Source organism: Pygocentrus nattereri, chromosome 7 (genome assembly GCF_015220715.1).
Source record: "Pygocentrus nattereri isolate fPygNat1 chromosome 7, fPygNat1.pri, whole genome shotgun sequence".
Lineage (NCBI taxonomy): Eukaryota > Metazoa > Chordata > Actinopteri > Characiformes > Serrasalmidae > Pygocentrus > Pygocentrus nattereri.
The window spans coordinates 46955282-46976075 of NC_051217.1; the positions used below are offsets into that span (position 1 = coordinate 46955282).

At 46.9% G+C, this 20794-nt stretch overlaps 1 protein-coding gene across 3 annotated transcripts in view; it reads left to right on the plus strand.

The window, feature by feature from the left end:
• trpm7 (transient receptor potential cation channel, subfamily M, member 7) overlaps positions 1-20794 on the plus strand; it is an 82721-nt gene that overhangs the window by 22844 nt on the left and 39083 nt on the right. For 2 of the 3 annotated variants that reach the window (XM_017685812.2, XM_017685811.2), the window contains exons 2-6: positions 7611-7690; positions 10371-10409; positions 11528-11723; positions 12802-13015; positions 17583-17707. In XM_017685812.2, the coding sequence (XP_017541301.1) occupies positions 7611-7690; positions 10371-10409; positions 11528-11723; positions 12802-13015; positions 17583-17707 (654 nt within the window). Of the gene's footprint in view, positions 1-1344; positions 1349-7610; positions 7691-10370; positions 10410-11527; positions 11724-12801; positions 13016-17582; positions 17708-20794 lie in introns of all 3 variants that reach the window. The other variant, XM_017685813.2, reaches the window with a different exon arrangement.

Genomic DNA, 20794 nt, shown 5'->3' on the forward strand with positions numbered 1-20794 from the left:
CTGCGCTGTCGCCGTGGTAAAGCCCCGGCATTATGGCGCAAATCTATAATCATGACGCTCACGATGCGTAGACCTAGTTTAATGAGCAGGAGTGGAACCGAAACTAGAGCCGGTCGGGATGCATCACCAGCGCGTTTTAGAAATCGCTGTGAACGGTGTCATTTTAATTCGCTTCACGCTTGTTACGCCCCCTGGGCTCTCGCCTGCATCCAGATCCGGTTCCTGACCGCACTCGCCTAAAAAACATGGTTCTTTAGTGCAGAAATGGTTCTATAAAGACAGGAACTTTTTTCATGACTAAAGGGCTCTTTATAGGGTTCTTCTGAAGGTGCTGTAGATGGCTCTAAATATAACCTTTTTGAAAAGGGTTCTCATGTTGTAATGATGTCAAGCGTTTAGGGTGCTATATGGAACCCTTGTTCTGTGTAGAACCATCTGCAGCACATTCCCCATCACTATGTAGAACCCTTCACCATGCAGAGTTTCATTTAATCCTGCAAGTGGTTCATTGAGCGTTTCTTTATGGTTTCTTTATAGAACCATTGTCTTTAGTAAAGAACCCTTGAAGAACCGTCTTTAAGAGTGTAGACTTCAGTGGAGCATCTGAGACGCACTGCTGGTACCCGTCACATGCTCAGGAATGAGTATTATGTTGTGCTGTCATCTAAGGGCGGCCGATTTGGCGTGGAAGTAATATCACGATACTTAGACATTTAATTCATCCCGCGATATTTCGCTTTTCCTGATTTAACGGAGGAAATCTCAGTAAGATCTCAGATGATGACAGTGGTTTTCCTTGATTTTACGAAGTGCGTTAGTTTATCACAGTGAAATAAAATATTGCCCACCCCTAGAATATCGTCACGCAGCTCTACTCAAACGCTCTCCCTCGTCTTGAGTGTTTTATATTTACAGCATTTGGCTGATGCTCTGATCCAGAGCGACTTACAATTTGATCATTTTTACACAGGAAGGCGAAGGCGGTGTTAGGAGTCTTGCCCAAGGACTCTTATTGGTGTAGTGTAGGGTGTTTTCCCAGGTGGGGCACTGAACCCCAGTCTACAGTGTAGAAGGCAGAGGTGCTACCCACTACACTAACCAACCACTCCAGTGTTTGATGGATGTGATCAACGCCTCTAGACGCTGAGCAGCTGCGCTGACCGTTAGAGCGAGGCTTAGGAAAGATTTGGGGCACGTTTTGTTGATTTTGTAATATCGTGCCAATTTAAAGCCTGGTGGGGTTTATTTATTGTTATTTATTTATTTATTTATTTATTTATTTATTTATTGCGAGTATTTGCGTCAGTGTTAGCCGCACCGCTGCTTTGGAAATGACTGTCAAAGAATGGTTTATAAAGCTGTGGTTCGTGCCGCGATCGTGGGGCGGAGCGCTGAAGATAAATGTACACATTAAGGGTAAAAAGAGAAGCATTGCAGAATAAGGCGGGTTTGAGCGGAATGACGCGGGCTTGTCCAGCGAGTGGAGTAACCGGGTTGTAGTTGATTTGTGAAGGTTTTATTGCGGTGATTGATTGTGATTGATTGTGATTCCCGCTGCTCTGATCTTGCAGGAGTTTGTCTTTTGTTTTCTTTGAGCTTTTTGCTTCTACTCTGTCTAGTTTAGCGAGTTCAGGGTCTTTTTCTTCCCCCCTCGACTTTGCCGGAGCGTGGCCGGAGCCCTGGTGAGCCGGGCCGGAGAGCGGACAGGTATCAGGAGCTGAAGTTTAATTAAAAATTCTTTGGCGGTAAATCCTTCTGGCTGAGCGCTCGGAGAGGTTCTTTGGGCCCCGGTTAATTTGAGCCCCTGAACAGCCCCCGATGGACCCGCACCTCCAACGCAGGATTTTCTCTGATTACATGAATTTGTTTCATTAAGGAGCCTCTGATCCTGCCGGAGTTTCGTTCCAGCTCTGGATTAGTGAGGCCTCAGAGCCGAGAGCGGGAGCTCGGTTATTTCTGTGCAGGGCAGCACGATAAATTCTTTCTGTTGTTTCTGTGAAAAAACACAGTTTAGAGCAGCGATGACCAAACAGATCAGATTACGTCTGAGGGACGTCGATACCGATACCTGTCGCTACTCTTATTGATGCTCCTCTCCTTAATGTGATGCAAAAACAAGCACAATCAATATTCCGGCTGATTTATCCTCTCAGAATACTCCCATTATCGTTTTACTGCTGAACATTAAAACATTTTCTGATGAAGACATTTGGATGATCAGCCTCTCCTACCTGCACGAGGCTGAAGTTGGCTTCTTGTGATTTTCCCGTTCCACCTTGAATGGTGCAGCAGTTCTTGTAACGCCTGGGCGCCTGCATGTGACTGCTGCACCGTTTAAGGTGGAACGGGGAGGAACAAGCAGCTGGCGGATAAGAAACCGACTTCAGCGCCGTAGTTTTAATGCTGGAAGCATTTTTGATGAGGTGGTTTAAGCCACCAGAACATCCTGCCGAGAGTTTTATGAATATGCGCTGCAGTTAGTCCGAATGCTGGAAGCCTGACTACCCTGAGGACGCCGCAGCAGCAGCCGCAGCCGCTTTACTAAAGCCATCAGATTTACAGCGTTTATAACGGTTTAACTTCCGTTTCGTGAGGTTCTTAGTATTTGCGCCCGACTATCACTTTACATACGTGGCTTTTCGCTGCGTAAACGTGGTAAAGTGAGCCGACACGTTTGAGCGTCTGATCCTTTTAGCCCTGTCCGGAGCGCAGAATTGAGCTCGGCGTTTGGAATGGTTAAGGTGGTCAGAGGAATGCTCTCATCACACGGAGCAGGGCAGAGCGCCCACCCCACTGATCCAGATGCCATCAACCATCTGAAAGTAGCAGCTATGCAGGATGAACTAACGTGACATGCATGCTGTTAGCAGCGCTGCTGGTCCAGGAGCTTATTACTGACCGGTTTACTGGTTCTGGATTCCCGTCCCAGTGCGCTCTGCCTTCCTGCCTGATCTCGAGCAGATCGGTGTCGCAGTCTGAGGACCAGACGTGACCTCATCGTGAGGAGAGCCGTGCTCAGGCTGAGCGTAGGTGAGAGTGTGGACTTAATTAGGGGAACAAACAGAGTTTTAAACCCTGTTCCAGTCTCACGCCTCGCAGCCGTGGAGCGCTCACCAGCGCTGCCGGCTCGAAAACAAGCCTGGTGTTAGTGCTGTGGGTGTCAGCAGCACTCTTCAGGGGTTCTTTAGTAAAGGGAAAGGTTCTGGGTTCTGTGTAGAGCCATGAGTTCTGGGTTCTGTGTAGAGCCGTGGGTTCTGGGTTCTGTGTAGAGCCGTGGGTTCTGGGTTCTTTGTAGAGCCGTGGGTTCAGGGTTCTGGCTGCTAACACAACATTCTGGGAGCTCAACACGCTTGGAGGAGAACAGTAACCTGGATCTGGAAATAAAAGGGGCCTAAATCAATCCACCAAAACCGTAATCAAAATTCATGGAGAGCATGATCTTCAGTTTCCATATTCATTTCTATTTCAGGGTCTAAACACAAACATTAAAGAGGAATACCACCAATTTTTCAGAATTCCCCCGTAATTGAGTGTGTGAGCTGAAAAGTGATTCAGAGGGTTTGGAGTGAAACGGTCCAGACGTCTTTACAGTGGTGGTGATGGGAACCAGGCGTCGCCATGACTACAACACAGATATAGACACTTTATTTACCATCCAGAACCTCCAGAGAACCTACACGGGTCTTCTGAGCTTATATGGAATGTTGATGATGGAAAACAGTGGAAAATCTGGAATAATGAGTTTTCTTTGGGGACTATTTTGCCGCACAGCGCCCTGCATGTCTCCCTCCACCATGAATGGAGTTGAAGTTCAGGCTGAACGTCACAGTCACGCTCAGTTTAGTCAGAATGCTGGAAAGTGTGCGTTTAGTCTGCAGTGGCTGGAAAGTGACTACAAGCACTATTTTCAACAAGACAAAGCACATAAACACACGGTGCGCTGCTGTTACTGCATGACCCGAGACGTCTGGGGCCGGGTATGTTGGTGAGTCTGCGTGGAGAAGCCCGAGAGTGAACTGGAGGAGTGAACAGTCAGCAGATCTGTAAAGGTTTGTTTCTGACTGTTTGCAGGACCGTCAGCGCTCACAGCCGCCGCCGAGCTGAGCCTGTGGGTTAGCCACCAGCTGTGTGGCTGTGGGCGATTCCTGCCCTTTGTAGCCTAAACACAATTTCACAGCACCCACTGTAAGCACGCCGCATCACTCTCCCCGCGGCGTTTCCCGCGCAGAGCGCTCCTGCGTTAGTGTAGCCGAGCCGTTCACACTCGTGAAGCGTGAAAAGACGCTTTGGGCCTGTTTTTGATGCGCCGCACACAGCAGAGCAGAAACGAAGTGCTGTGATTATTTTATTATATCGCTGTGCTGTGGGAACAGAACCTCGTATCTCCGTTTTTTTTGTCCGTTTTCAGTTTTTAACAGTCTGAAAATGCTTGTTCTTTACATTGTGTGTAAGTTTCATGATGAATGGACCAAAATAAACAACCCAAAATGGGAAAGACGTCTGGTTCCATTGACTTACATTAAAAGTGAAGTGTGTCTGTTTTTGCCTCCTCCTGTAAAGTTGCTGTTTTAGAGATGAGGTTTTGTTCGACAGCAGCGAAATGCTGTCCAGGCTGAAGCGCAAACCAACACACCGCTTTAACTGTATAAAAAGGTGAAATTCCTTAGAGGAGAGTCAAGTCACCAGACTCAAGACCAGACTCCTCTTTGTTTGAGAGGGAAGAGATGTAAACCGTATTCTGAGAAATGACCAATCACACTTCTGCCAGTCTTCTGGACGAGTCTGGGTGGCGAATGCCAGGAGAGCGTTACCTGCCTGACTGCACTGTGCCAGCTGTAAAGTTTGGTGGAGGGGGGATGATGATATGGAGCTGTTTTTCAGGGGTTGGTTTAGAACCCTCAGTTCCAGTGAAGGGAAATCCTAATGCTTTAACTTATTATTGGCAACGGTACGCCTCCAACTCTGGGGGAACAGTTTGGGGAAGAACCTTTCTTGTTCCAGCGTGACTGAGCCCCAGTGCACCAAGCAAGGTCCATGAAGTCATGGCTGGGTGAGTTTGGTGTGGAAGAACTTGACGGAGTCCTGACCTCAACCCCATCCAGCACCTTTGGGATGAGCTAAAACGGAGATTGTGAGCCAGACCCTCTCATCCAACATCAGTGTGGAAGGAGAAGGAGACAGGCTGCTGATGACACTAATAAAAATCAGTGAAAAGAAGCATCGGTACTAGTCGTGCATCTGTTTGAAGCCCCTTGTCTCCAGAAGCAAAATACTCTGCCCCAAGTTTGAGTCGTCTACTTACGAGTGAAAACGTTGCTTAATTTGCCCCCGTCGGCCTGATTCCAGGTATGAAGCAAGCCTAAGTTCGCCTAACCCAGACTTCTGCCCATGCTTTTGTGGCTTGAGATCTGCATTATCCAGTGGACAGGCCAGTGATCTGCCTTCACGGGAAAAAAGGCCTCATGCTTTTTTTTTTTTAAAGCTTTGAAACTTTGTAATTGCGTTTTAGTGGCGTTTATTGATATTCAGCATTAGAGGGCAAATGACTGAAATCTAAATTTGAAACCTCATATTGAGTCCAAGCCCAGAGGCTTTTATCGTGATTCCATCTAAGTACACAGTGGAGTGAAATTACGTTCCTCAAGGAGCAACAAGGAAGAGAGTAAGCAGAACAAAGTGCAACGTGCCGACGTGAGTTTGCAGAAAAACTACCTAGAAACTAACAATAAATACAATAAAACACACACAGTAAACAGGACAGTGCGGCGGCGGCTCATCTCTGGGCTTGAGGTAGGGTGTGGAATAAGGTGCAAAGGTTATTTAATATGCTGTGATCGTGAATACGCGAGTACAGCAGGTCGTGAGGGAGGATATACACGGTACTCAAGGAAACGAAGTGTGTAAACACTGTATAGCAGCAAGTTCCAGATAGAGCAAAAGAGGTGAGTGTGTGTGTGAGGGGGGGGGGGGGGGGGGGTGTAGCTCAGCCCTTGTGAGTTTAAGAACCTGATTGCTTGAGGAATAAAGCTGTTGCAGAGTCTGGCAGTGGAGGCACGGATGCTCCGGTACCAGCAGTGAGTAAAGTCCGTGTGAGGGATGGACGGGGGCGTCCACAGTGCTGGTGGCTTTCCAGATACAATGTGTGGTTTAAATGTCCATGATGGAGGGAAGAGAGACCCCGATGATCTTCCCAGATGTCCTCACTATACGCTGTAGGGTCTTGTGGTCTGAGGCAGCGCAATTCCCAAACCAGGCTATGATGCAGCTGCTCAGGAGGCTCTCCACAGTCCCCCTGTGGAACATGGTGAGGATGCTCTCCACAGTCCCCCTGTGGAACATGGTGAGGATGCTCTCCACAGTCCCCCTGTGGAACATGGTGAGGATCCTCTCCACAGGTCTCATCTTCTGAGTCAGTGTAGGCTACAAAACGGCTCTACCGACAAATGAAAACCTTCTAGATTGCTAGAGCGGCTTTCACAGCAGTGCTTTGTGTCTGGCTTTAGCGCAGCTATGGCAACGAGCAGTAAATTAAAGGGCGAGTTGGAATTTGAAAGCCTGAGTGAGGCGCCGCCAGCGTATCGGCCACCCCGGCCTAACCTGTTGATGTTTAATGTTCAGTGATGCGCCGCATGTCGTGGGCCTTCATGCCCTCTACTGATAAATAGGTGGAGCTTGAGGTGGAAAAGCTTGAGAACCCCTGATCTTCTCGCTACACCGAGGTGTGAAATTCATGACTCGAGTCAGACTCAAATCCAAGTCATATTTTATTTGATAGCTTCATATTGGAGTTCCACCTGAACTGGTGCAGCAGTGACTCGGGACTTGAGTGGCTTGTTCCCACCTCTGCTAAATAGAACCATGAAATCTCAAAGAACTGTTTGCATGATTAAAGGGTTCTTGGCATTGCAAAAGGGTTCTTTAGACTGATGGAGAATGTGCTCCAGATGGTTCTGTATAGCGCCAGGAAGATTCCTCTGTTATGATTGTTCCAATAGAAGAACCTGTTTCGGTGCTCTATAGAACACGACCGCGACGCTGAGATGATGCCATGGGCATGATGTAGAGGAAATCAGAGATGTGTTTACAGTGTAATAACTGAAGTTCTGCTTTGGGTTAGGTCAGTAAAAGTTCTCCAGTAGAACCTTTTTTAGTGCCTGCTGTGCTGTGCTGTGACGAAACAAACCCTAAAACTGAAAGCTCGCTTCCTGTCGTCAGTCTGGATGAGGTGGGAGTGGCGGGAATGCTTAGCCTGAAGGAGATTCTCCAGCTCCACCTTCTCCAGCCTGCAGCCATGCTTAGTGCTTACTGCTCCTGAAGATCCAGCTCTGGTTCTTCTGCCCTCCATGAGCTCCTGAACACCTCCTCAACCCGTCAGTGTGTTCATGAGGTCATGAGTGGAGCTGAGCGCTGCGCTGAGGCAGATCTACATGAGCTCGACTGGGGAGACCTGCTCCAACAGGTCAGCCTCACACGGGGGTTATGATACTGTCTGGTTTCATGGTTTCATTTTGATTCTCTCTCTCTCTCTCTCTCTCTCTCTCTCTCTCTCTCTCTCTCTCTCTCTCTCTCTCTCTCTCTCTCTCTCTCTCTCTCTCTCTCTCCTTCTGCAGTCCCAGAAATCCTGGATAGAAAGCACTTTCACCAAGAGGGAATGTGTCTACATACGGCCGGTGTCAAAGGACCCTCACAGGTACGTACACACCCACATGCACACCTGTATGAGCTCGTAGAACTCCAGGAACCCCCGCACCTTTGGAGTGAGGACAGCTGGTGCTCTGTAACAGCAATACATGAAGCTGAGCTGAGTTAAAGCGATAGTTCTGCAAAACGTTCAGTCATTTCTCTGATACTTCCGTTACGATGCCAACCCACACGCGTAGAACGGACCTCAGCTTTCCGATAGGGAAAGTAATCGGATACAGGCTTCTTCTACGTTACAGATCAATTACCCACCTCAAACAATCGGGTAGAAGCTGTTTTCAGGAAAGACTCGGGCTGGACCGTTCCGATCGAGGTGTTTACATGGACAGATTCTGTTCTGAATGAGCTTTTCCTCCGATCGTCAGGCCGAGTGCGAGCGCTTTCCTTTAGATGTGTCCTGCCGCAGAGTTGATCTTATTTCATTGTGTTTTATGTGCCGTTATCTTCATCTTTTCTGCTCTTATTGTTCACATTTCTAGTTGAATTTTATATTTAAAGCCACTGTTAAAAAGACAATATCTTTTTAAAAAGGTTCTTAGTTGAAGTCGTGATCTCAGTGTTGACCACGATAATTGTGATTATGAATTAATGAGGTAATCGATCAGCCCTATGAGCTGCAGGGCTGAAACTGGAGTGCAGTTCAGGATCAGCAGGCTGTGGCTTTCACAGCGGCCGCTGTGGTGTAACGTGGTGGGAAGCAGGAGGGAGCAGATTTACTCCAGCATTCCTGAGTGGAGTCCGGAGAAGTCTGCACACGCACAGGAATGTGCCTCATATCGCACAGATCTCCGTGTTCTGATCGGCTCTCGGTCTGAAATCTGTGTGCTGATTGGCCAATGCAGAGCGCTGTCCATGCTGACTGCCTGCTGCCTAGTTACTCGCTCTCTCGCTCTCTCGCTCGCTCTCTCGCTCACTCTCTCTCTCACTCACTCTATTGCTCACTCACTCACTCAGTCAGTCAGTCGCTCTCTCGCTCACTCGCTCGCTCTCTCGCTCACTCTCTCTCTCACTCACTCTATTGCTCACTCACTCACTCAGTCAGTCAGTCGCTCTCTCACTCACTCACTTGCTTTCTCACTCACTCTCTTACTCTCGCTCGCTCTCTCACTCACTCACTCGCTCTCACTCACTCTATTGCTCACTCACTCTTTTGTTCACTCACTCGCTCGCACTCTCACTCACTCACTCACTCTCTCTCTGTCAGTCGCTCTCTCGCTCACTCTATTGCTCACTCACTCTTTCGTTCACTCAGTCGCTCTCTCACTCGCTCACTTACACTCTCTCTCTCTCTCTCTCTCTCTCTCTCTCTCTCTCTCTCTCTCTCTCTCTCTCTCTCTCTCTCGCTCACTTACACTCTCTCTCTCTCTCTCTCTCACTCTCTCTCTCTCGTATCTCTAATCAGGTCGAGTTTGTGATTAACGCCGGTTCTCCGTTCCGTCTCTAACTGAGCTGAAACTCTCCGTCAGTTTTCCTCTGTTCCATTTGGAGTTATGAGTTACTGTTTGCCGCTGGATGAGATCTTCCTGTTTGTGTTGTAACTCTGATGGCTTCCTGTGATTCTGCAGGGCGGCTGCGTCTCCAGGCTCCTCGTCCTTATCTCTGCAGATAAAGCTCAATGCCGCGGAGGGCGCTAATCACACGCCAGCTTTGAGAGAGAGGTCACGTCCGTCTCCAGATGACCGCTATGCTATAATAGCGCAGCTTTAAAGGGCCCATATCATGGAAAACTACTGCATATGTATTTATGCAAGCTCTGATGGCCTGTGCAAAATTTCTCACACTTCCTTGTTTGTTCATGCGGAAGAGGGAATAGTAGCGTTAAACGGCTTCCAGACGCAGAATGGCTGATTCGGCCCGGAATCATTGCTGCGTTCCTCAAAACACCAACAATTAAACCAAACAGCCTCACCGGAGCACTGGCTGAAAGGGGCTCGTCATGCCTCTCTGTTCGAGAGGTGACTGACCGGGAGAGTGGACGTGGGCTGAACGGCAGGGCAGATTTACTCCACTGCGTGATTAGAATTGCTCCTGAGCTCCAACAGAGATATTTATTCACCGGCGTGTTTACAGTCCTGGTGCTGGTCATCCCTGAGGTTTGGTCAGAAACCCTGAGAAACAGACTCCTCGCCGCTGCCGCTCGCCGTTTTAGCCATATCAGACTTGCCTGGCGTGTCCGGGAGTTGGAGGAACTGCCAGACACGCCAGCTGCTCTGCTGTCAGCCGCACTGAGGCCGAAAACTGGCAGCTCTCTCCTGCCACTCTGTCCGAGGCTGCAGGCGGAAGTTCGATAACGGTGCTGTTTACAGCCGGATGTGACGACGCAGTGGCTGAGAGAAAGGGCTGCTGTCTCAGTCTGATGTCTGTAGTTTCCAGCCCAGATCAAAGTAGCCAGTCAGAACAGAGCTCATTTGCATATATCAGCCTGAAAGGCACAGTAACAAAATCAGCCTGTTGAATTCCGAAGGACTCAAGGTAACGTTTGTGATGGACTTTAGTGCTACAGTGTGCAGTGCAGTAAAATATGAGTGAGTGTGTCCAGACATTTGGCTCTGACCTCTGCATGAGAGGGAGATGATGATACGTAGAGGTTTCTGCAGCTGCATCATTCCATGAGTAGTTTTAGCCGGTGGATCAGTGCCGCTCATTATTTTCTCCCTTCTTCTCTACAGATGCCTTCCAGGATGCCAGATCTGCCAGCAGCTGGTCAGGTGAGTGGGAGGGCTCTTTGTCCACACCCAGGACCGATTCTGGGCTTGTTTTGGGGGAGGAGCTCTTTTTTAAAATTTATTTTAAATATTATATTTATTGAGTTTTTGCAGTTAAACAGTTACAATTATGGCCAATAAAGCATCGAAGAGCAAACAAGTGTTAAGCAAACACACAGAAAACAAATAACTATAAGTAATTATTTAAATAAGTAAATAATTTGGGGTAATTAATTAATTATTAAAAAACCAACCAATTAGAGAATGACAGCAGGCATTTGGAACACAGCAGTTAGACAGCAGAGCATTTCGATAGTGGGCCTAGATTATTGGCAGCCCTCAGACAGTGTCAGACCTGTGAGGGTAAACAAGTAAACACATGACCTCTTTCCATAAAGTACAAGTTAAGGGAAAGATAAACACCGACTTAAGTCCCGTCACCTTCTTGCAATGAGCCAGTTACATATATTTATGAATACTTTCCTTCCTGCCTCAGTAACCGCGTCAGTCCTGTCAGCTGTACTGCGGTCTCTCCGAGAGACGTCCTGTCCACTGTAGTCCAGTCTTCCACTGACTGAGAGCCACAGTGTAGGCTGGCGTTCCATCATATCTGTCAAAGAGGTTCACGCAGACACAGCTCTCATCCTGGAATGTGGGAATGTCAGTGTTGTGTTCTACTCAGAATTAAAGAATATATATATAAAATACAGCAGGTACAGCAGGTTTTCTGCAAATACTTCAAACAATGCTGTTAAAATAAATATAAGATCATTATGTCTCTCACCGCTCATTTTTAGCCATGCTACATTCTGAGATGATGCCTAAAGAAAGGTCATCACGTACAATACATTACTTCAGAACTGTCCACCAGCGGCAGGTGTCCAGCTGACTGATGTCCTGCAGTCAGAAACTGACCGCTGAATGAAATAAATGTGCATTCAGTCTTGCAGCGGTCTGTGTGCACCGCTGTGGGACGGAGATCATAGTTTTCCGTTATTAGTTCCTCGGAAAGCATTGAATTTTCAGACTGCGTATCGGCACTGTGAACATGCATGCGTACGTCTTGGAAGAGTGTAGAGTGAAGTGTGTGTGTGTGTGTGTGTGTGTGTGCACGCGCGCAGGTGCTGCTGCGGCCGGCTGGTCCGGCAGCATGTGGGCTTCACTGCCAGTCTGGCGATGAAATACTCAGATGTGAAGTTCGGGGAGGCGCAGCCGCCGCAGGAGGAGTGGAGCGTGGAGAAACACACAGAGCACAGTCCCACTGATGCCTACGGCGTCATCAACTTCCAGGGGGGGTCACACTCCTACAGAGCCAAGGTACACACACACACACACACACACACACACAGATGGTGGTGTTGACCGGCGGGCTGATGTATCGGATGCGTGACGTACTTCATTAATCTGGAAATAAGTCATAAGTGATGAAACCTGCGCCACAGGATGAAACACACACTCATATAACAATAAAACTCTTTTCATTGATGTGTGGAGCACTGTAATTACTACATAGTGAGGGAGTTAAGATGAACATGGATCACTGGTTTGGCGTGAAACACGTTATAGAGTCAGAGCTGCTCACAGTGGTGGTGATGGGAACCAGACGTCTCCCTCTAAAAGCTCCTCACAGTGGTGGTGATGGGAACCAGACGTCCTTCTAAAAGCTCCTCACAGTGGTGGTGATGGGAACCAGACGTCCCCCTCTAAAAGCTCCTCACAGTGGTGGTGATGGGAACCAGACGTCCTTCTAAAAGCTCCTCACAGTGGTGGTGATGGGAACCAGACGTCTCCCTCTAAAAGCTCCTCACAGTGGTGGTGATAGGAACCAGACGTCCCTCTAAAAGCTCCTACAGAAAGTTCCTACATGAACTGGTTCTGAATTCACTGCCTGATGACTGAGACACTGTTTTATGAGAGTTTAGAGAACTTCAACTCCATTCATGGTGGAGGGAGACATGCAGGGCGCTGTGCGGCAAAATAGTCCCCAAAGAAAACTGATTATTGCAGATTTTCCACTGTTTTCCATCATCAACATTCCATATAAGCTCAGAAGACTCGTGTAGGTTCTCTGGTGGTTCTGGGTGGTAAATAAAGTGTCTATATGTGTGTTGTAGGCTGCCTTATTCCCACTGCTGTAAAGAGATCAGTGGAATTATGGAGGAGGATGTGCGTTTGCCCGCTGATGTGCTGCTGTTACTGTATTAACTGACTTGCTACTTTTTTCCTAATAAATAAAAACGGTTTTTAGATTATTTCAGATTATTTAAGTGTTAAAGTCTAGAAATTATCCTTGCTGGCAGATACACTCACAAACCAAATCACAGTCCTACACTATGCTGTGGTTGTGTGCTGAAAATGTGTGTGTGTGTGTGTGTGTGTGTGTGCGCACATGCAGTATGTAAGGCTGTCCCACGATTCGCGGCCCGAGGCGATCCTGAGGCTGATGCTGAAGGAATGGCAGATGGAGCTTCCCAAAATTGTCATCTCTGTGCACGGAGGGATCCAGAACTTCGAGCTTCACCCACGGATCAAACAGGTGGTGGGCAAAGGGCTCATTAAAGCAGCTGTAACCACTGGAGCCTGGATTCTCACCGGGGGTGTCAACACAGGCAAGACACACACTCACACACACACAAGTGTAAGATCATCTCATCTACTGTAAAGACGTGAAATACAGGGGTTCTTGGGGGGTCTGGGACCCCCTTATTAACCTCTTGGACCCTCTGAATGTCTTAAATGTCTCCAAATTACATTGTAAAATAAAGTAGATGCTGAAATCCAGATTCAGTGAAGCTGATAGTTTATCTGCTCCCCCACAATCAGCTTCTGTCTCTGGTGGTCTTAACTAACTAGAGCTGCAGCGCTGCTCTGCCTCAGGGTGGCGCTGTAGCAGACAGGCTCATCCAGTTGGTCCTTCATAGCCTAGAAACCGTAACTTGGCACAGATTCCCCTGAAAACTTTCCAATGAGCTGCAGCAGATCTGAAAACCGGAAAACTCGCCCAATTTCCCAAGAGGTTGGAGTGAAGAGAGACTGTTCCTCATTCCTCACGCTGAAGACCGAAGAGGAGACGAGGAAGATCTCAGTTACTGTGAGGAAGAGCGCAGAACCGCACTAGAACAGAGACTCTACAGAAGAGGAGACGAGGAAGATCTCAGTTACTGTGAGGAAGACGCAGAACCGCACTAGAACAGAGACTCTACAGAAGAGGAGACGAGGAAGATCTCAGTTACTGTGAGGAAGAGCGCAGAACCGCACTAGAACAGAGACTCTACAGAAGAGGAGACGAGGAAGATCTCAGTTACTGTGAGGAAGACGCAGAACCGCACTAGAACAGAGACTCTACAGAAGAGGAGACGAGGAAGATCTCAGTTACTGTGAGGAAGAGCGCAGAACCGCACTAGAACAGAGACTCTACAGAAGAGGAGACGAGGAAGATCTCAGTTACTGTGAGGAAGAGCGCAGAACCGCACTAGAACAGAGACTCTACAGAAGAGGAGATGAGGAAGATCTCAGTTACTGTGAGGAAGAGCGCAGAACCGCACTAGAACAGAGACTCTACAGAAGAGGAGACGAGGAAGATCTCAGTTACCGTGAGGAAGAGCGCAGAACCGCACTAGAACAGAGACTCTACAGAAGAGGAGACGAGGAAGATCTCAGTTACTGTGAGGAAGAGCGCAGAACCGCACTAGATTAGAGACTCTACAGAAGAGGAGACGAGGAAGATCTCAGTTACTGTGAGGAAGAGTGAAGCAGCAGCATTCTTGAAGCGTTTTTCTCAGGAGACTCACTTTCAGCTCCTCTAAGAACCTGCAGACATGCCTCTAAAGCTCAGTCTGAGAAGCTGGTTGATGATTTTCTGAAGTAATCAAACCCATTCAGTGGTGCTGAGGTCTGGACTCTGGGGCGGTCAGTCCATCGTCCAGCTTCTTTGTTTGATGTGTCCGTCTCCTTTTCTCAGTGAGGTTCTTCTTGATCAGCTACACGTCCTTTCAGACCCACAGCGCTGAGTGGTCTTCTCACAGTGGAAGGATGGACAGAAACACCTGTGGATGTTTTCAGATCTGAAGCAGCTTGATGTTCTCCTCTCTCTCAGAGATCAAAGCTTTCAGTGATCTGTAAATCGTCTTGCATCAACATGGGTTCTACTATTATTTACAAGCTTGTCATTGTAACTATAGCAGAACCCTTTTTGGTGCAGTATAAACCCATTTACAGCATGGAAGACGTTCTCCATCAATCTGAAGAAGTATCTCACCATGCAAAGCGTGCAAATTGTAATTGTAATGATTGTATTGTAATGAATTCTTTGACGTTTTTAAAACAGAGTTAAAGAAACGCCAGAACAGCCTGAGTGTTTTATCACTGTGGCGTATCGTGAGATGTATTACATCATGACGTGGCTGAGAACACGCAGCCTTATCAAGAACCTTGACAGACAGATGTGCACCACATCATGAAGAGCAGGGTGTGTGGGGTGTGTGAGAGATTATACACACACAGACATAATGACAGCTATTCAGAGCTTTAATTATGAGGGCATTAAACATCATTATTATTTGCAGACATGCAAACTAAACACACGGCCTAGCTCTAAATCTCAGGGCTGATGCACATGCAGGGATTGCATTACACCCTAACACCAGTGATTTCTCCTCAGACCAAAAACAAACATTACGGTCATCAACGGCTAATTCCTCCTTGGTCAGCAGGACACAAACAGTGCAGTAATGATGGAGCGTTTTAAAGAGTTTTTACAGAATAGAGCTGCAATGGTTTAGAGTAAATAGAGCTGCGGGGATTTAGTGCGTTGTTCAGAAATAGAGCTGTGGTGATTTAGTGCGTTATTCAGAAATAGAGCTGCGGTGATTTAGTGCGTTATTCAGAAATAGAGCTGCGGGGATTTAGCGCGTTATTCAGAAATAGAGCTGTGGTGATTTAGTGCGTTATTCAGAAATAGAGCTGCGACGATTTAGTGCGTTATTCAGAAATAGAGCTGCGGGGATTTAGTGCGTTGTTCAGAAATAGAGCTGTGGGGATTTAGTGCGTTATTCAGAAATAGAGCTGCGACGATTTAGTGCGTTGTTCAGAAATAGAGCTGCGGGGATTTAGTGCGTTATTCAGAAATAGAGCTGTGGTGATTTAGTGCGTTATTCAGAAATAGAGCTGCGGGGATTTAGTGCGTTGTTCAGAAATAGAGCTGCGGGGATTTAGTGCGTTATTCAGAAATAGAGCTGCGGGGATTTAGTGCGTTATTCAGAAATAGAGCTGTGGGGATTTAGTGCGTTATTCAGAAATAGAGCTGCGACGATTTAGTGCGTTGTTCAGAAATAGAGCTGCGGGGATTTAGTGCGTTATTCAGAAATAGAGCTGTGGTGATTTAGTGCGTTATTCAGAAATAGAGCTGCGGTGATTTAGTGCGTTGTTCAGAAATAGAGCTGTGGGGATTTAGTGCGTTATTCAGAAATAGAGCTGTGGTGATTTAGTGCGTTATTCAGAAATAGAGCTGTGGGGATTTAGTGCGTTATTCAGAAATAGAGCTGTGGGGATTTAGTGCGTTATTCAGAAATAGAGCTGCGGGGATTTAGTGCGTTATTCAGAAATAGAGCTGTGGTGATTTAGTGCGTTATTCAGAAATAGAGCTGCGGTGATTTAGTGCGTTATTCAGAAATAGAGCTGTGGGGATTTAGCGCGTTGTTCAGAAATAGAGCTGCGGGGATTTAGCGCGTTGTTCAGAAATAGAGCTGTGGGGATTTAGTGCGTTATTCAGAAATAGAGCTGCGGGGATTTAGTGCGTTGTTCAGAAATAGAGCTGCGGGGATTTAGTGCGTTATTCAGAAATAGAGCTGTGGGGATTTAGTGCGTTGTTCAGAAATAGAGCTGCGGGGATTTAGTGCGTTGTTCAGAAATAGAGCTGCGGGGATTTAGTGCGTTATTCAGAAATAGAGCTGTGGTGATTTAGTGCGTTATTCAGAAATAGAGCTGTGGGGATTTAGTGCGTTATTCAGAAATAGAGCTGCGGGGATTTAGTGCGTTGTTCAGAAATAGAGCTGCGGGGATTTAGTGCGTTATTCAGAAATAGAGCTGTGGTGATTTAGTGCGTTATTCAGAAATAGAGCTGTGGGGATTTAGTGCGTTATTCAGAAATAGAGCTGCGGGGATTTAGTGCGTTATTCAGAAATAGAGCTGCGGGGATTTAGTGCGTTATTCAGAAATAGAGCTGTGGTGATTTAGTGCGTTATTCAGAAATAGAGCTGTGGGGATTTAGTGCGTTATTCAGAAATAGAGCTGCGGGGATTTAGTGCGTTATTCAGAAATAGAGCTGCGGGGATTTAGTGCGTTATTCAGAAATAGAGCTGCGGGGATTTAGTGCGTTATTCAGAAATAGAGCTGCGGGGATTTAGTGCGTTATTCAGAAATAGAGCTGCGGGGATTTAGTGCGTTATTCAGAAATAGAGCTGCGGGGATTTAGTGCGTTGTTCAGAAATAGAGCTGCGGGGATTTAGTGCGTTGTTCAGAAATAGAGCTGCGGGGATTTAGTGCGTTATTCAGAAATAGAGCTGTGGTGATTTAGTGCGTTATTCAGAAATAGAGCTGTGGGGATTTAGTGCGTTATTCAGAAATAGAGCTGCGGGGATTTAGTGCGTTGTTCAGAAATAGAGCTGCGGGGATTTAGTGCGTTGTTCAGAAATAGAGCTGTGGTGATTTAGTGCGTTATTCAGAAATAGAGCTGTGGGGATTTAGTGCGTTATTCAGAAATAGAGCTGCGGGGATTTAGTGCGTTATTCAGAAATAGAGCTGCGGGGATTTAGTGCGTTATTCAGAAATAGAGCTGTGGTGATTTAGTGCGTTATTCAGAAATAGAGCTGCGGGGATTTAGTGCGTTATTCAGAAATAGAGCTGCGGGGATTTAGTGCGTTATTCAGAAATAGAGCTGCGGGGATTTAGTGCGTTATTCAGAAATAGAGCTGCGGGGATTTAGTGCGTTATTCAGAAATAGAGCTGCGGGGATTTAGTGCGTTATTCAGAAATAGAGCTGCGGGGATTTAGTGCGTTATTCAGAAATAGAGCTGCGGGGATTTAGTGCGTTATTCAGAAATAGAGCTGCGGGGATTTAGTGCGTTATTCAGAAATAGAGCTGTGGGGATTTAGTGTTTTTTTTTTTTTTCTTTCCAGGTGTGGCGAAGCATGTGGGTGATGCGCTGAAAGAGCACTCGTCCCGATCCGCTCGGAAAATCTGCACCATCGGGATCGCCCCCTGGGGTGTGATTGAAAACAGGAACGATCTTATCGGAAGAGATGTGAGGCTTTTTATAGCGCTCTAACACACATTCACCTGCGGTTCACTCTCCCTCTGTCTGTCTGTCTTATTACTGAATGTGTTTGTGTCGTGTGTGTGTGTGTATGGCCTGTATATGTGTGTGTGTGTGGGTGGGTGGGTGGGTGTGTGTGTGTATGACTGTATGTGGGTGTGTGTGTGTATGACTGTATATGTGTGTGTGTGGGTGGGTGGGTGTGTGTGTATGACTGTATATGTGTGTGTGTGGGTGGGTGGGTGTGTGTGTATGACTGTATATGTGTGTGTTTGGGTGTGTGTGTGTGTAAATATATGTACTGTATTCAGTGATGTGTCTGTTTATGTGAACAGTGCATGCAGGTTAGATCAGGAGTCACAACTCAAATGAGACATTTTGTCCTTTTAACCCACAAACATTTTACGTGCAGTGTGTCTCAAGTCAAGTCAAAGTTTATCTGTACAGCCCTTTTTTACAACAGGTGGTGTCACAAAGCTTTACAGAGAAATCTGGGTCTGAGCCCCCATGAGTGTCACTAGTGGTGACAGTGGCAAGGAAAACTCCCTAAGAGCAAAAGGAAGAAACCTTGAGAGGAACCAAGACTAAAAAGGGGAACCCGTCCTCATCTGGTCGACACCGGACAGCAAACATCGTTGGTATGAAGTATTATAGTACAAAGTGGGAAAAACAGGCAGAACGCTTGTTAATTATATTAGTTTTAGTTTATGCAGCAGCAGCATCATCGGGAGGGTCAGTTCAAACCTCAAGGGTGAGGACTGCACAGCGTTGTACAGCATGAAGCTCAATGGTGGTCAAGCCGGTCCAGAAGGCTGGCGAGCAGTGGCGCCTGATCAAGGCAGAAGAAGGAACAGCATCAGACGCACAGGATGGGCAGCTGATCAGCTCGGCAGAGAAAGGAAGAAAACACAGGGTCAGTTCTGTAAAGGGTGACTGACCACAGATCACAGGGTCAACAGAGCAGCGGAGACTCCGGCAGGTCTCGTTATTACAGCCTCACTAAGAGGGAGAAACAAGAAAGGTAACAGAGTCATGAGGCTCCCTGAGACGTCGGCGCCCCTCCACACCACCGTCAACAAACCTGAGTGAGTGAGTGAGGCAGCGGGGCGACGGCACCAGCACTCCCAGTTACCATCATACTCTACGACCAGGAACCCCAGATCTGCACCTTTTATCCAACAGGAAACACTAATTACTAAAGGCTCCACTTAACAAGTAAGCAGACAGACAGGCTAAACCGACCGCCTGCAAACCGCCTTGAGGCGTCACCCAGGTTCATCTTTATTGAGACTGTGTCTTTGCCCCGAATTAAAACTAAACTTAATCGTAGAAAAACTCAATCAGACGTTTAAACAACCTAATCAACATATATCTGTATTCAGATGATAGCACCAACACCTCAGATCTAGCACCAACACCTCAGATCTAGCACCAACACCTCAGATCTAGCACCAACACCTCAGATCTAGCACCAACACCTCAGATCTAGCACCAACACCGTCGCCCCTGGCTTGCTCACCTCAGGGTTTTACATTCATGTTAAAACTTTGTCTTTTCTGGAATTCTGTGAAGCTGCTTTGTGACATCAGTTGTAAAAATTGCTACAAATAAATTTGATTAGATTTTATTTTTAGCCTAGACTTAAAGGCTGAGGCTGAGTTTGAGTCCCGAACATTAGCAGGAAGATTATTCCAGAGCTGGGGGGCTTTGTATGAGAAGCTCCGCCCCCTGATGGAGCTTTATTAGTTCTAGGTACCAGTAGTGAGCAGCACCTTGTGATCTAAGTAGGCGTGATGGTTCATAGTGGGAGAGAAGTTCACTCAGGTACTGAGGGGCGAGTCCGTTTAGAGCTTTATAGGTCAGTAATAGGATTTTATAATCAGTGTGAAATTTAACTGGTAACTGAAGAGTGTCTTGTAAAATGTCTCTTAACGTTCAGCTGTTTTACGAAACTGAAGTCACTTCTCATTGCCTCACTTGTTCGAATTTTCCCATTCCACCTTAAATTCTGCCTGAGGTACCAGAATGTAAATGTGGCACAGTTTAAGGTGGAACGGGCCAATTTGAACGAGAAGCTGACTTCAGCTTCACAACTTTTTACTTTGAAGTCCATTCGTCTCCACATGTTCGTCTTAAATCTCTCTCTTTGTCTTTTTGTTGGTAACTAGCTCGGCCTCTGTGTTACTGTGTGACCTGCAGTCGCACACCAGTTCTCAGTTGTTGAGAACCAGGGCTTTCGCCCCATGTTGCACAGTTTGGAGCTGAGATGCAGCGTTCCTTCTCTAAGATATCTTACTGACACGGAGACCCCCGCTCTCTGCAACGAGACCAAAATCAAAGTTACAAAATCAAATATAGGAGAAAACGGGTGGGACAGATGTAACGTCTACTGCCCCACTGGATCTTATCTCACCGTAACTGCGCATTTTGTCTCAGACGACTGGCAGCAGCATCTCATGTTCTCCAAACAAACGCAGTGACTGAGGACCTTCTAGTTCACTCACCACATCACTTCCATTTGTTTTATTAATAAAAGATATAAATACATTATGGATCATTACACATACTTTGCTAGGTACAAAGTCCTCCAGTGCAGAAAAAAAGGTGCATCAAGATTGAATCGAATCACAAGGTGGCTAGAGATTCCCACTCCTAATATACACTATATTCCAAAAGTATTCACTCACTCATCCAAATCATTGAATTCAGGTATTCCAATCACTTCCATGGCCACAGGTGTAGAAAACCAAGCACCTATGCTTCAGCACCAAGAGATCCTGGACAATTTCACGCTCCCAACTTTGTGGGAACAGTTTGGGGACGGCCCCTTCCTGCTCCAACATGACTGCCCACCAGTGCACAAAGCAGGTCCATAAAGACGTGGATGAGCCAGTTTGGTGTGGAAGAACTTGACTGGCCTGCACAGAGTCCTGACCTCAACCCCATAGAACACCTTTGGGATGAATTAGAGTGGAGACTGTGAGCCAGGCCTTCTCGTCCAACATCAGTGTCTGACCACACAAATGTGCTTCTGGAAGAACGGTCAAAAATTCCCATAAACACTCCTAACCCTTG